Source organism: Sparus aurata, chromosome 4 (assembly GCF_900880675.1).
Source record: "Sparus aurata chromosome 4, fSpaAur1.1, whole genome shotgun sequence".
Classification (NCBI taxonomy): Eukaryota; Metazoa; Chordata; class Actinopteri; order Spariformes; family Sparidae; genus Sparus; species Sparus aurata.
The window spans coordinates 6880532-6896913 of record NC_044190.1 but is presented as its reverse complement, the minus strand read 5'-3'; the positions used below and the strand labels follow the sequence as shown (position 1 = coordinate 6896913).

The 16382-nt window shown below is 40.9% G+C and overlaps 2 protein-coding genes across 4 annotated transcripts in view; both read left to right on the top strand.

The window, feature by feature from the left end:
- chrna7a (cholinergic receptor, nicotinic, alpha 7a (neuronal)) overlaps positions 1–5003 on the top strand; it is a 34863-nt gene extending 29860 nt beyond the window's left edge. For both annotated transcript variants that reach the window (XM_030414215.1, XM_030414217.1), the window contains exons 8-10: positions 2501–2587; positions 2888–2997; positions 3460–5003. In XM_030414215.1, coding sequence (XP_030270075.1) covers positions 2501–2587; positions 2888–2997; positions 3460–3996 — 734 coding nt within the window. In that variant the 3' untranslated portion in view covers positions 3997–5003. The remainder of the gene's footprint in view (positions 1–2500; positions 2588–2887; positions 2998–3459) is intronic.
- Positions 5004–5926: 923 nt separating this feature from the next.
- The window catches only part of trip4 (thyroid hormone receptor interactor 4), an 86316-nt gene continuing 75860 nt past the window's right edge, over positions 5927–16382 (top strand). For both annotated transcript variants that reach the window (XM_030414213.1, XM_030414214.1), the window contains exons 1-11: positions 5927–6139; positions 7832–8013; positions 8253–8383; positions 8556–8777; positions 8872–8950; positions 9040–9145; positions 9314–9529; positions 9629–9752; positions 10012–10205; positions 10360–10484; positions 10632–10723. In XM_030414213.1, coding sequence (XP_030270073.1) covers positions 6060–6139; positions 7832–8013; positions 8253–8383; positions 8556–8777; positions 8872–8950; positions 9040–9145; positions 9314–9529; positions 9629–9752; positions 10012–10205; positions 10360–10484; positions 10632–10723 — 1551 coding nt within the window. In that variant the 5' untranslated portion in view covers positions 5927–6059. The remainder of the gene's footprint in view (positions 6140–7831; positions 8014–8252; positions 8384–8555; positions 8778–8871; positions 8951–9039; positions 9146–9313; positions 9530–9628; positions 9753–10011; positions 10206–10359; positions 10485–10631; positions 10724–16382) is intronic.

Sequence of the window (16382 nt, the reverse complement as noted above, 5' to 3'; positions counted from 1 at the left end):
TCTGATGATCGGCACTGAGTGACTGACTTAACTGTCAGTGGACCGAGAAAACTGTTTCATCTTATCTCCGTTGTCACACTCGAATGTCTGAGCTCATTTCATGCATAAATTATACACACTTGTTGGAGACAGTATCTGAGGGTGGGTGGCGTTGGATATGTGTGTGTGTGTGTGTGTGTGTGTGTGTGTGTGTGTACTGTACTGCTGTATGTGTGAGGGTGTAGAGGAAGTGGGGGCGTTGATTTATTCCTTGAATCATTAGAGTCTCGAGTTGCAGCTGGATTCCTTCAATAAAGATGCCAGATGTGGTAGCTCGTGTGTGTGCGTGTGCGTGTGCGCGTGCGTGTGTGCGTTCCCTCTGATGTGTGATAGCTCAGAGACAGACAGAAGAAATAAGAGATGATTACTCGGAGTGTAATATGCTGCTGTGTTTGTCTTTATGCTCTTGAACAGGTTTCATCATGACTTATATTCCCTGTATGTGTGTCTCTGTTAATGTGTGTGTAGATCAACCCAGACATTATTAATTCTGTGTGTGGATGGTGAACCCTCAGTGAGAAATGTCTTTTCGTGGCAGCATTTATTCCCAGATTTAATTTAAATGAAACTGGACTGTCATGAGAATTATGATAAAACACACAGACGCATCAACAGGGATTTCAGAGTGTGTGAATCTTCACTCTCACGCTCTCTCTGCATTTTGCATTAATATTTTTATATCAGTGCTAGTAACAGATTTCTATATGCGGCGATTCATCAGCAGAACTGTGTTCTTGTTTCAGAGACATCTGTTTAAAACAGCAAAACCATATTTCCCCTATGAGGTGTCCAGCCATGCAAATTGTAAGGATTTATTGGCGTACATCAGTGTAAAATGGAGGTGAACGGAATTAAGTTTATGTGAGCCTGACCAGTATTCGATTGTTGGGGCCGGTGCTGATACCAATATTCAGGAGTGAAAGATTCTGGCTGATATACACACATTTTCTGCAGTGATCCATCTAATGTGGTTATCAAACATTTGTGACAAAGATGCGTGATGAAGGCAGGATGTTCAAAAGTCAACTTTAGGTACAAGGTCAATTTAATGTCAACAGTTTGAGTCCTGCTTCTTTCTGTTTTATATAATGGAGTGTTGAGTGTTTTTGAGGATGAGTTCAGGAGTCTCACAGTCTGAGGAGTGAAGCAGCTGTTTAGTCTGGTGGTACGGCAGGATGCTTTCTAATGCTCCTCTGTGGAAGTTGACCAGAGTCTTCATAAGTTTTGTAGTAGAGCCTTTCCTGATTTATAAGGGTGGTGATGTGTGCTGATCATGATTAATCAATCAATCTTTATTTGTATAGCGCCATTGCACAACAAAAGTGATCTCATGACACTCTCCAAATTTAGCAGGTCTTCACCAAACTCCTTGAGTAGTTTACGTACAGACACCCAACATTTCCCCAAAGAGCGAGCACTTGGCGACAGTGGTGAGTAAAACATGCCTTTTAACAGGCAGAAACCTCGGACCAGAACCGAACTCTCTCAGTTCTGATGGGTATTCCAAGGAACCTATATCTGTTCACTGGCGCCACCTCAGCTCCACTGATGTAGTTGGTGGTGTATTTTTGAAAATCAACAATCAGCTGCCTGGTTTTTGCTCTCATTGAGTATTAGCATTACTTTACATTAGATTAGTTATGTAAAGTAATGCTTTGATATTATTCTCTTTAAAATAGAGTACTAGTATGATATTTGAGATTAATTATTCATAGTCCTCTGGAAGCATCCTCCTGCTCCTCCTTGTTTCTCATAAGAAACTCAACATAAAGGCTGTTAAGTGTTTTTCAGAGGAGACGACTGTATATCAGCGTGGCTGCAGTTAACTACGATCTGGCTCTTAATCCTGCTGAGGACTTCAGTCTTTCAGCACGTCAGGAAGGCTTAGCGATGTCAGCTCATTAGTGAGAACTCACACCATACTGTCTGCTCACAGGTTTATGAAGATACCTGTTTTTCCGTGCTCTGCTTGTTCTCTCTCTGGTGCTGCGCTGACGACTGTGACACATTATGAGATTCAAAAGCTTTGCAAGTCTGATTTCAGGGGGGATTTTCTTTCACTTTTGGCTGCAGTGCAGGAACACACTGTGAAAGAGAAGCATGAAATCTGAAACAAGGCAAAATTAGCATAAGAATATAAGCTGTCACAAACTGGAGGACTTCAACAGAAACTAAACAACACTTGAATGGAATAAAACAATGTGTTCATTTTTTAAATCCAGGAAAAGCCCACATCGTTTGCATATTATTACCAAGTGTTTTAAGGATGGAAGAGTGTGTGTATGTGTGACTGTCTCTTTTTGTCATGTAACATCCAATTAAAGTGAACCTGCAGGTTGCAGATTCCTGCATCAAAGAACCACGTGTGCCTGTCATAACTGCGAGCTTTGAATACTTTTCATTGCCCTTAATAACGTTTTTGTTGTGAGGAGCAAACTGAGATGTGGTCTCCTTCTCCCAGGCATCACAGTCCTGCTCTCCCTGACTGTCTTCATGCTGCTGGTTGCAGAGATTATGCCCGCCACATCCGACTCCGTCCCTTTAATAGGTAAGCCTGGCTGAAGTTAAAAGCAGTCGCTACGGGTGTCAACTGCTATCGGTGGGGAGGACACGGCTGGAAAATGTGTGTTGTCATTTTTTCATCTGGGCCTCTCTTTTATTGCAGTGAAACTAACTTGAAGGAGCCATCCAGTATCTAGATTTTTCATGTAGAGATCAGAAACAGTGAAATGAAGAAGAAGCTTTTCTACATTTCTCTGGGACATAAATTGAGTGTTAGACTTGAGTTTTTCCTCATCATGAACTCTTTTGTTTCATCCTCTTTGTAATGTTGTTCCTTCGTCCACAGCTCAGTACTTTGCCACCACCATGGTGATTGTTGGTCTCTCAGTAATCGCTACTGTTCTTGTCCTACAATATCACCACCACGACCCTGATGGAGGCAAGATGCCGAAGTGGGTGAGTGTCGTTTCATATTACACCATTATTATCTGCCACTTATGATCCGCTGACACCAGTTTAGTTATTCGCTTCTTGCTTCATCCCAAAACTGTGGAGTACATTATGATAAACTGTGCTTTGATTAGTGTGTGTTTGCTTGTGTTAGTCTGTGTCTCCACCTGTGTCTTTAACAGGCGGAGATGTGGTGAGAGGTTCACCACCAGACAGCTGGTGTTCAAATGTGCTTAGGTTAATTAGCTACTCATGAACATGATAACGCTTAATTATTACCCCTTTAATGCCACTATTACCATCATATTAAACTGCTACCAACATCCCTGTGATAACACAAAGAAAATGGATTTAAAGGATGAGGACTGGCTGTATGTTCTTTAAAGGATATATCGTAGCATTCATTTTTTTTCTATAAAGTTAATAAGACCGAATTTTGTCTTTTGTCATTGTTGTTTGATCCCACAGACCCGTGTGATCCTGCTGAACTGGTGCGCTTGGTTCCTGCGGATGAAGCGCCCCGGTGAGGACCGAGTGCGTTCCGCCTGTCACAACAAGGCTCCACGCAGCAGCCTGACCAGCGTCGAACTCAGTGCCAGCGCCTCAGCCTCCCAATCCAACAACGGCAACATGCTGTTCGTTGGCGTCCGTGGCCTGGAGAGCTACTCCACAGCCGCCACCTCACCTGACTCCGGCGTCCTCTGTGGACGGCTGGTGGGACGACCAGGTGAGGAGGAGATGCTCCTCGCCACAGGTCACGCCGCCTCAGTGGCCACCGTGGAACCAGAGCTGGCCAAAATCCTGGACGAGGTGCGCTTTATTGCCAAACGCTTCCGTGACCAAGACGAGGACGAGTCCATGTGCAATGAGTGGAAATTTGCTGCGTCTGTCATCGACAGGCTTTGTCTCATGGCGTTCTCACTCTTCACCATCCTCTGCACCATCGGGATCCTCATGTCGGCACCCAACTTTGTAGAGGCCATTTCCAAAGACTTTTTCACTTAAAGCCTTTGCCAGGAAACAAGTGCTTCAAAAACAAAATATAAGCCAATACCAATAATCAATCTTATCACAGAAATCATTTGTTCACACGTGAGGTAAATTGGATACGGTGAAATTTGTTAATATGGGACTTGTATGTCACCAAATATTTTACCATAATTAAAGGAAAGTTAGATTGAGGCTAAATCTGTGTAATGCATGAATAGTTTAATTTATGCATTACATAATGATGATGAAAATGCAAACCAGTTGCTAGAATGAATGTTTGGAATGGACGTTACCACAAACCACAGATATGTCCATACTTTACTTTTCATTATGTTCAAATTTTTCATTTTATGTTGTGGTTTGATTAAAAAATACTCAGCTTTCAGCTGCAAATTGCAGCGGTTTCATCACATTGTGTTGTCGTGCCCAACTGTGACGTCGTCACTCTCCTGACATGAAAGAAGGAAATGTTGATATCATACGGAAAGTACAAATGTACTTTCAGCCAACGTTTTATTCTGGCGACTTGGCTGTGAAAATGACCAGCTCTTACCTTTGATTTTTAAAATGACTTAGACTAATACCACAAAACATGTAGTCGTTTGTTATGTGATGTTTCCTCTGTATTGTTGTTCTGTAGACTGTATCTATTAGAAGATCTTCACTAAATTGTCAAAACATAAAGCTTAACAACCACTGTATGTGGAAATGTATCAGTTGTATCACAAGAATACTCATATATCCAAAACTGTTGTGATGATGTAAATCACCTTTATATTAATATATATATGGTGTCTGAAGCTTAACCGAACACCTCAGTTTAACAGTGTAGCACTTAATCTTATTGATTATTCCTCACTCATTTTTAACTAATTGTTAACATTTTGTGTGATAACCAAAGGATGGCTATGAGGTCAACTCTGGTTTTCATGTCACTTAATTTCAATGTATGATGTTTTTGTTCTCGTTGAGTCAACGAGTTCACAAATAAATGATTTTTTCTATGTAAAAATGTGACAGTATACTGAACGGTCTCTTGCTGTGAGAATTGTGTTTTGTAAGTATACTTCTGCTTTTTCCACATTCTCCTACTTGCACACTTCAAGTTATAACCCAGAACCTTTTCTTCATCTTTGCGCAGCATCAGATTGAAACAGATGATAAGAACAAAAACAGAATAAAACAGCAGGATTTCTGACAATCAGCAGAAGCCAAAAAAGTACTCTGGGTCGATAAAACACAGATTATACACAAATACAAATCATGTAGAATTTTGAGAAGGACCATGCGTCTTCGTCAGTTTGCCTTCATCTAACTTTACACATGTGAAAGAAAAATGGTATTGAAAGAGAATCCTGAATGTCCGGAATCAGACTTTATTATAGTTTACTGATTTTTTTCTTTGAACTGCAAACCGTTACACAAAATACAGATTGAGTGAAGAATGAATGTGAGATATAAGAATATACATAGTTATAGCCAATAATGTGAACATGAGAGATAAGTTAAGATTTTTTTGTTGCACATAAATATATGAAGAACTTATAGAATATTATGTTTAGTTATAAATAACACTACCAAACACTAAATAAAAATGATTAGTTGATTAATCCGTTTTCTCTTGATGGGAAATCTAACAATTCAGAAACTGGATTTTAAGGATAAAAACATCTCCTAGTTCCATATTTCTCTTTTGAGAACTGCTTTCCTTTTGATTATTTTATTTTGTATTACATTTGAAGTGTGGTGACTTTTACTTTAACTTCGTCCAGCACTGAAAGTTTCAAACATTAGGCTTCAGCTGAAGGATCTGTGTTTCACTGCATCACAAAACCTTGTATTAAAAATACACTGATAACAGACTTTATCGTGTGAAAACGTCTCGAACGTCAGCTCCCTGGGCGGAACCTTAATTACAGCACGGCCTGTTTCAGGACGGGATTCTGTGCCGCTACGCCGTCACCGTGTGTGCGCCTTTGTTATGTCTCCGACTTGAAACACGGTTAGTTTTGGTCTGACACGACACACCGGCACAGCTTTGCTTCGAGCCCCGAGTGTGAAGTCTGTCCTTCGGTAAAATGTCGGAGGCTTTGCTGCAGTGGTGTGTGGACCAGCTGCACCATAAGTTCGGGCTGGAGGCGTGTGAAGACATCGTCCAGTAAGAAATGTTGACGCGAGTTTAGTGAGACTGAAGTGACGGACTGTCTGCCAACATGCTAACGTGACCATGCACAAGTCTGCCACATACAAACCGCTAGCTTGGGAGCAATGTACTGTGTTCAAGTTCCCCACTGTGTCTACTTCTCAAAATATTAATAATATCAATTAAAGTTATGTGTGTTCGTCGAACACCCGCTTTCCTGTGACAGAGCTACCCACAGGCTAATGAAGTTTGGTATCAAGCTGTCACAGTGACAGGTAGACAGTCTGTATATTGTCTGTGTATTAGCCGTTAATTAGATAACTGTTAACCAATGATATGACTCTCTAACGTGTCAGAATATTAAATCACTCTTCTCAAGGTGACACATCCTGAGTGACGTACTTTCTGTGTATGTGTGTGTCACGTCAAATATCAGATTGTGTTTTAATCTTGATTTATGTAATGAGTTGTGAGGCGAGGTAACCTAAAATCTTTCAAATAAGAGGAACATATTTCACAGAATCAGCCTGTGATCTCCCAGAAGGACACCAACGTCTTTAAATGTCTGCATGTGCTGGTCAGTTATAACCAAACAAACAAACGTATAATGGATTATTTTCCCATCATGTCAGACTTTATTACATTTCTGTTTAAAGGTGACATCCTGAGTGATGTAACTACTTAATCTGTGTCGTTTGTGTCACATGAATATCCAGATCACGATTTAAAAATGTATTTTGTACAGTAGACATTTAAACACCTTTCAATAAGAGGACAGCCTGGATACAATGTGACATGTTTTTTAACAACATGTAATCTCACAGAAGCACATGGACATCATCAAACTGATTAAATATTTGTGCTGCTCTAATGCAACATTCTCTCACACAATATCTGATGGTAACACTTCACAATCAATAGCCTGTAAACGGCGAATAATCTGAAACTGCAACTTGTAACTCCATTAAATAAATGCAGAAGGTAGGAGGTATAAAGTAGCAGAAAATGGAAATACTCAAGTAAAATCCAAATTGTTCTTAAGAACAGCACTTCAGTAAATTGCAGTTAGCTTTCTTTCATCACTGGTTGTTAGAAATTTTGGTGCAAATCATTTTTTTTTTAACTGCAAATACATTTCTGTCACATATATCAGTTTTCAGTCTCCCCTTGATAACTACAATAAGTCATATTGATCGACCCCTAGTCATAACCCAGCACCTGAAAGATTAATAAATAATAATAAAGTGTATAAATATAATCTTATATGCACAACACAGTGATTGTTCGTTCACAGTACTTTTTTTATTCTGTGTGAACTAGAGCTGCAATGATCACTTGATTAATTGATAAGTTGATCAAAAGAAAATGATTCACCAGCTATTTTGGGAAGCTTATGAGAAGTAATATGAAACCTACAAAAGCCTCTGAATAACCTCCAAGGTTTTATCAAAGAAAAAGAAAGTAAATATTCAGTACATATGAGAAATCCCATGAAGTCTTAATGTAAGCACCCTTAGCAAATCAATTCTTGAAAATTAATGAAGTGATGAATAATCAGACCACTTTGCCGGAAGCCACACAGACGTAATAGAATTGGGAATGAAAAGGCAGTGCATATGTTTTATGCTCTTAATTCTTTTTTTAGATCCATTTTGATTAGAAAGGTTTTTTTTAATTAGATGCTAATTGAATTATCCTGCTGTCTAGATACATTCTATCCATTGAAAAGGCTGAAGAGATTGAGGAGTATGTGGGAGACCTCCTGCAGGGCACAGATGGGAGAAAAGGGCTCTTTATAGATGAGCTCCTGATCAGATGGAAGAAGACTCAAAGACAGGCTGCAGACAGCGCAAATCTGTTTGTTCTCAAGGAACCTGTCTCATCCCCAGGTAAAAAAATACATTGATGTATGTCTAACGTCTGCCACTGAATGTATTCTGATTTGATTAGACATAAGTCATTAAGATCCCGACTTTTGAAATGATGCATTACTGAACATTGCAGTTAAATATATATTCTAAGGATTAAATGTCTTGTGAATGCAAATCTAATTAGCAAAGATATCCAAGTTTCTCTCTCTCGTGCAATCCGCAGTATTTTTTTAAGGTCATTTTCTCTCCTTTTGTAGATTCACAAGACATGAGCAAAGACACCCAGAAAAAGGGCAAACGCAAGGGTCGTAACAAACAGGAAGTGATGACTGCGAGTCCAGTAGAACCTGAGCCAGAGCTAGTCAAAACCCCCATGGATCTGATGAGGGTGAGTACACATCGATCTAAATGTTTGTTCTCTGATCACCTTCTCTATGAGGGTAATTCTCATGGTTAGAGTACAAGTGTGACAAAACACATTAAGTTCAGTTGTAGATGAATTTGTTCTTTCATCTCGTTTTTTTTCCTCACTTCATTTACAACTTTTATTCTTCTTTCAGGCCCAAGAAAACAGTAGCACGCCTTCTTCAACAAAGAAAAAAAACAAGTTTGTCAGTCTCTATAATAAAGAGGGACAGGACAGGCTGGCTGTTATACTCCCAGGTCGATATGCCTGTGAGTGCCTTGGCCAAAAGCACAAACTTATCAACAACTGCATCAGCTGTGGTCGCATCGTGTGTGAGCAAGAGGGCTCAGGACCCTGCCTCTTCTGTGGAAACCTTGTACGTTAGACCTCTGAACCCGCAGATACCTATTTTTTCAATCCACTTTTTATTCATGAGAGTCGTTTTCTCTTTTTTTTTTTCTTGGATTCAGGTCTGTACAAGAGAGGAGCAGGAGATCCTGCAACGAGACTCCAACAAAAGTCAGAAACTAAGAAAGAAGCTTATGGGAGGTGAGAGTCAAAATGAGTCCAAATTATTAAATGTAATAATAATAATAATGATGGTTGATGCTATGAATTTGGTTTTATTTTGTTGACAGACGCTGGAGAAAGAGATTATCTCCCACACCAGGAGGCCATAATGAAGGCCGGTTTGGAGAAGGCAGTCCAGCACAAAGAGAAGCTGCTGGAATACGACAGGAATAGGTATCATAAAAACTGTCAGTCAAGAGAAGAGCTTCACAATAAGGGATAGGCTTACTGCTCGGTGTGCAGTGTCAACACTTCAGCTGGACATTTTGATTACTGTAGAAGGTAATCATGAAACCTGATGGTTACACTGACCTGTTTATTTACTGTCCCCTTCAACCCCAGTGTCAGGAGAACGCAGGTTCTAGATGATGAGTCGGATTACTTTGCCACTGAATCCAATCAGTGGTTGTCACCCGGTGAGCGAGACAAGCTGAGGAAGAAAGAAGAGGAGCTCAGAGAGCTTCGGCATGCCTCTCGCAAGGACAGGAAGATCACATTGGACTTTGCCGGCCGCAAAGTTTCGGAAGAGGGAACAAACCTCAATGAATACTACAACAAGTGAGTTAATGTGACATTGCTTGAATCAAGGATTCAAGGACAGATTTATGTTGTGTAGTCATGATATGCACCTTTCAAAATGTTTGCAATCACTTGCAGGTTGGATGAGACCCTCAAGTCTATGAGTAACGACTCAAAATCACCGAAGTATTCTGACAGACCTGGTGGAAAGCAGAGCAGTGGAGAGCTGGTCAACCCAAACATAATGCAGTCTGCACCGGAGGTTGTTCATTTCTGATGTACTGACATACAAGACATAGCAGGGATACCACCTTGTGGTACATTTTCAAAACTGCACTTGAAAATATATATATTTTTAGACTCTTTTGTACATGTATAAACTTGATTGGAACATCAGTAGAATGGGTTGAACTTGACGGCTAGCAGTTTGTATAGATCTTTTCCCTGTCATTAAAATTGTACAGATGGTGATGATAGAGATTCTTGTGCTGATAATGATGTCATTGATTGTACTTTTCTAGTGGGTGGATGTTGGAGGCAGGGACAACAACAAGAGAAACATGGATCTGGGAAAGAGTTTGGCAGAGGAAAAAGGAAAAGAAGATCGCTCCAGGTTGCGGCTACAAGACAAAGAGCTGCAGGAGATGGCCGACGGGGGTTGGTGCCTCAGCATGCACCAGCCATGGGCCTCACTACTGACCAGAGGCATCAAGAGGTAAGCGGGGGACAAAATCCCAAATGAGCTGCAGGAGATAAAGAAAAAGCACAGCACTAACCTAAGTAAACGGTTAGAACTCCTACAGAGACTTGTTTTCCAGCTAGGCTAGTGTGTAAATTGCAGAAACTTGCATTTGTGTGTGTGTGTGTAGGGTAGAGGGCCGAACATGGTACACATCCCACCAGGGTCGTCTTTGGATTGCTGCTGCAGCCAAGAAGCCCACCCCTCAGGAGTGTGCTGAGGTGGAGGCCATGTACCGCCACATCTACAAGAGAGGTAAACATGACACTTGCTTCAAGCTGTTTTACAGCCAGCACTGTGATTGAAATGCTCAGCTCCTGAAAACAGTCCCCACCATGTCTTATATGATGTCTATATGTTTGCGTGTTGTTGGATATTTAACCGTTCTCCTTTTCTGTGCAGAGCCCAAGTTTCCTAAAGAGTACCCCACCGGCTGCCTGTTGGGCTGCGTCAACATGACCGACTGCCTGTCTCAGGAGCAGTTCAGACAACAGGTCAGTGAAATATTGTATATCCATATTAGATATAGAGAAGTACTACATTTCTGTTGAGAAAATCATACTACGACAACTACATAGAATCACAGGGCAAATCAGAGATGTGGCTTGTAGCTTAGGTCTGGAAGTCTTAGTCCTGATCCATACTGGATCCCCTGTCTTCAAACTTGCTTACATCGGTCTGTGTCTGGTCCCAGTCTGGTGTCCAGCTATCTTCACTGGGAGGCTGCTGGACCCAGTTTTCCATGGTGACTGCCCTAGTGATTCGAAGTTGCGGTTCAGACGGACAGACACACTCAGTTACTGCCCCACAACGAACTGAGCTTACTTGATAACAGCAGCTAGTAGCTACAGCAAAGTTCATAACGAGCACCTTAGTGGTTAGTTGGTGATGTGATGCCTCCTATTAGTTTTGAACGACCTTTGACGGGTGACCAATCTTTACACATTGCCACTTTGCATAAAAACAACAATCAACTGTGATACTTTGTTTGTTACTTTTATTCCCCCATGTGACTGGTAGGATTTATGTTCTTGAGCTGAGCGTCAGTGTTTGGTTACTTTGTAGTTGCAACAAAACAGGGAAATGTTTGCTTTGCCTGACTTGGTGGTCTGTTGATGCTGTTGCTGTTGTTCTGTTTTGACTGCTGGAGCTCTTATGATTTCCATCACCTCCTCAGTTTGGCTAGTCCGGTCCTTCAGCTGTCAGTACGTAACAAAGCCCCTAAGTTTAATAAAACTTGACGCCTAATTTTGTCTCGTCATGTAATAGTATTGGAATTGCAGTTGAGTTTCAAGTATTACAATAACACCAGAGGGAGTAAAACATCATCATGGAAATTGAAACACACAGACATGTTGGACCGCACTCTTTGTTTTTATAGACATCCAGAGGCTTACCTCATCCAAGACCACACTGTATGAGACTAAACACACACAGTCAAACAACTTCATTATCGTCCAGACACAAACAGTCTTGTGAGTTAAAATCATTATGAATTACTGAATTATACTTGCTTAGCGAAGGCTCATGTTGGGTGAATTTACGCATCAGAACCACAAACCAGCATTCTTCTAAACAACTGAAGGAGCTGGGGACTTGTTTCAAAACAAAAAGGAAAAAAAAAAGATATTTGGAAAGACGTTATTTACAACTTTTATATAAGTTGATATCTTCACTGTAGCTGCTCAGCTGGAAGCCTTGGCTGTCACCCTGTCTGACGTGTGTGCATGACCCTGACCGCACGATGAGAGTCTAATTATAACTTTTCAAATCAATTTCGGTTCTCAGGGCTGATGGAAAATTTAATTATGCCGTACAAGCTGTATTTTCTGTATTTCTTTCTGCTTTTTCCTGTTTTTTTTTTAATATGTTTGAAGTCTCCATCTACCTCAGCAGAATGCTGTGGTGTTTTTTTGCTGTGAATCCCCAGAAACATTTGGTGGACTACGCAACGTCACCCAACTCCTCATCAGCATGTGGGGGTAGTTATCGGTGAACTATAAAATCTGGGCATTTGCATATGTGTTAGGATGACCTCACCTCTTGTATTTCTTTTAAACTTTTACTTGGAAATACTGTTTTACTGAGGGGGTCCTGCATATTGTGGTGAGCGACATCATCTCTTACCAGCAGAGGTCACACTGTACCTTTTCTACAACATCTCCTTCCCAGCTCAGCAGTATTTACCACTAGAGACAGTATGCACCACAGAAGGAACCACAGACACACAGATCCAAGCCCTCATTATCCCAGTTACCTCCCACCATAATGGTGATACATATACTTACATTTGCATCGGACTATTTTGTCTGTGCAGCATTTTTCAAAGCAATTATTTTATCTCACAGCCACAGAAGACATGAGTGCCCTCTGATTACTGATACAACAATAGAGAGCACTGCTGCTGTCTATGCCTTCCATTTTATGTCTTCCATGAACACTTTAACTGAGATCCACCCTTAACCAGAGTGCTACGAGGACTCACTCTGAATATTTGATGTGGCTCTATTGGCAGTCTGGTCACTGCTGCTGTTTTGGACTCATAAACTGTTTACTTGAGCTTTTAAACCCAAATTACTTTAATTAATTGCAGTTTTACCAAGTATAAACTGGAAAATACACCCCACTCCCCATTAAGTCGTCATGTGTACACAGAGTCGCTCTCCCAGTCTCTGTCAATGGAACACTTTTAAACTTAATTACATTGCAGCCCTCGTCTAGGCTGTTTAAGCCTCTGGCTTTGCTAGAGACTGCTTCATCTGAGGTCTATTGCTCTTATCCTTTTACAGTTTATTTGTGCTAATATTAAAGCTGAAACAATAAGCTGATCACTGATCAGTAATCAGCAGCTATTATGGTAATCAATTCATCGTTTTGAAGCACAAATGCCAAACCTTGACTGTTTCCAGCCGCTCAAATGTCAATATTTACTGGTTTTAGACTGAGACAGGAGCTTTTAAGACATCCCCTTGGGCTCTGGTAAATTGTTATCCAAATTTGTTACTATTTTCTAACAGTTTAAGCTCAATTTTACAGATAAATCAACAAAAGAGGATCAACATATACTCACACCTTAACATTTGAATAGGTCGACTGCCTGTGGCTCCCGAAACATGTTTGTTGTAGCGTACTAGCAACGGGCCTACCAGTACTTTATCTTACCCTCGCAGTTTTAGGCAAGACAACACTTGCCACCCTCAGTGGATCGGACTTGTTCTTGCATGGCCAGGTCACTGTAAAATGTATGTGTGGGAAACACTGCAGACCTTTATCGTACACTGGCAGTTTGTTTTGTTTTAGTGTAGTAGACTGCTTGGTTAACTTTAGGAAAACATCATAGTTTGGATGAGAATAACCACTCTACTTGTGTAACTTCAGTAACAACTAACATACAATACATTACATAGCTAATCGGAGTTAAGTTATGTACTCAGGTTATGTCCTGTAGATTAACTACATTAGTACATTAAAATAACTGACCTATACATTGTGGTTCACAATGAACACGAGCACCCATCTAACTCCCCTTGTGGACTCTGTTGCTCTGAATAATATTTCACCTGACTTTCTCCTTTGCTGCCAAAATAATTACTAATGCCACTAGAGGGCACCACCCAACAAGAAATGTGAATACTGGTTTAAGTAAGCTGCTTTTACGGTCGTTTTTATTTTGAAGATGTGCTGAAACAATCATCAGTTGCAACCCTAATTTTATTCAGTAATTTCAGACTTTAAGGACTCAACTACTTAATATTGTTGATTTATAGCCTTCTTGTTTTTTTTAATAATAGGGTTGAGATACACTTCAAATGACTTATTAAAAGTATTTACTCTACCTTTTTCACATCCGTTAGAGTAAATCTCAACATACACATACCCAGGAGTCAGTCACTTCTCATTATTTTCATGTTGTGTACAAACAGTAACATGTATGACTCTATAGTCACAAAACAACACACATGCATACATATGGGATAGTCCACAGTGAGACTGTAAACACTGCACAAACATGTTGTAACCCTGCAAAGCTTCAAGCCCTCATCCACATGTGCACACAGGCTTGTAAGCAGTCTTTGATGAGATAGTGAAAGGGATCACTTTTGGAAATTGCACAGTCTCCTGTTCCAATTAAAACAAAACACAAGCACGGAAAAAACAATGATCCTCTTTTAGGATTTTGTGCTTTTGTTTCCACGATTCTCTGCGCACGCGTTTTGACATTTGTGTCCTCCTTCATTAAGGCAGTTGTTTTATTTCTGAGGAGCTCTGCGTTTGGGTAAGAACTACTTTAAAAATGTGTGCTGCGACATGGTTTGCCTTCTGACTGCTGGGACCTGTAAATCTAAGGGCTTTCCCCTTTTGTACTCTGTCCTCATTCTCTCCTCCACCACTCATTCCACCCAGGGCTGTAAAATCATGTTTGCAGGCAGTGTGACTGCCCTTTCATCCTGTGAAAGGGTGTGTGTGTGTGTGTGTGTGTGTGTGTGTGTCCACTTGCACAGAGCAGCCATAAATAACACCCCCACCCCACACAAGGCCCCTCAGAAAAAAAAGGAAGGCAGATGTAGAAAATAGTGAAGCAACCAGAGAAGAACAACAGCACCAAATGCTTAATGATGGTGCTTGTTCCAGTCACCATTTTGGAAAAAGCAGAGACTATTAGCTGTTTAGTCTTCAGCGGCTCGAGCCCGCTTCTTTTCATAAAAGCAGAAGAGTGCATGTTGTGCTAATACATAGTAGCACACAGCTGAGCTGCTGGGTTGGGCTGAGTGGGTGAGATGCAGGATTTACTGTCCTGTGCTGGCAGTTGTGGGTGGTTAAAAGAGGGGGGAGGTGAAGGACATACAGCCATTATTCTTCAGGCTCTTCTAAATCTGCCCCTAGTGATATATGAAATATTTAGAGAAAGTGGAATGTGGGTAGATCATGAGAGAAACACTATGAATCCAAAAAATGCAGTAAATGTAAATATTTAAGTAACAGGGATCCAGTGTGATAACAGTCCTTCTCCTGTTGGGGCACTGTTGTACAAAGCAGCAGTAAAACCCCAACACCCTGCTGACAGATAGTGAAGAAAGACCACCCTAGGCAGAGCAGGATTTCCATCTGCTTGACTTGAACCAGTTCTTTCCCTCATTAGAAATTGACTGGTGTATTGATCCATTCCCCCCATAATCTCTCACTCCTCCCAACTCCCCAGCCACCCTTACTACTGATAATTTGCCAGCCATTATGATCTGTACTCTGTCTCACCACCCCTTCCCCCCCGTGCTCACTCAGCAACGGGTTGAGATGTACGCCTGACCTTCTTTCTGCAGAAAGAGGGGGGAGGGGGGTTTGGAAAAAGATAGGTAGGTTACAGATTGAAAATTGTTTCTGCAGGAAGAGGCAGAGAGGGATAATTAAAATGGATGAGCAGAGAGCTGCAGCCGTACTAAGCAGGTTTAAGGGTGGTGGATATGATGCAGATGGTTTACTTCACACATAAAATTGATACTCAGCTGTGCAATTAAATGTAGTCAAACATCTTGCTATGTTTTCAGTGCAACATTTATCCACTAATGCACAGACCCATTCTCAATTTGGTCAACAGCACAGGCAAAGGCACATCACATCCCATATAGAGCTCAAATCGCACCAGGAACTTACTCCTGTGGAGAAAGAATTGATTGGATCAATCCACACTCTTAATAAGGGTCAAATTTATTACTCTGTACCAGCTGCAAAGCTTCCTGTCTTAGTGAATACAAGTCAGAGAGAAAAGCCGAGAAAGAGGAAAACCAGCGACTGTTCAGTGCTGTATTCATCCATATGAAAGAACGATGAGGGCAAGAAGTCAACGTGGGTTTTGTGTGTGTGTGTGTGTGTGTGTGTGTGTCTAATCAGAGGATCCTATTCCTGATGATGAAATGCTGACATGATAATACAATCTGAAAGTTTCAACATTCAGAGGTTTTTGAGGAACAGTGTTTTAAAGATAAGTATATCTACCTCTCATCTGCTGAAGGCTGACGTTTAACACTTCCCCTGGCAGCTCTGTATATCAGACAGACACATATTTGAGATATGGCTTTCTGTGCATGGTTTATAGCTTTCAGCCCTGAGTGGTCTATACTCAGGTTTCACATTTCTTTGATCATTACGCCATCATCC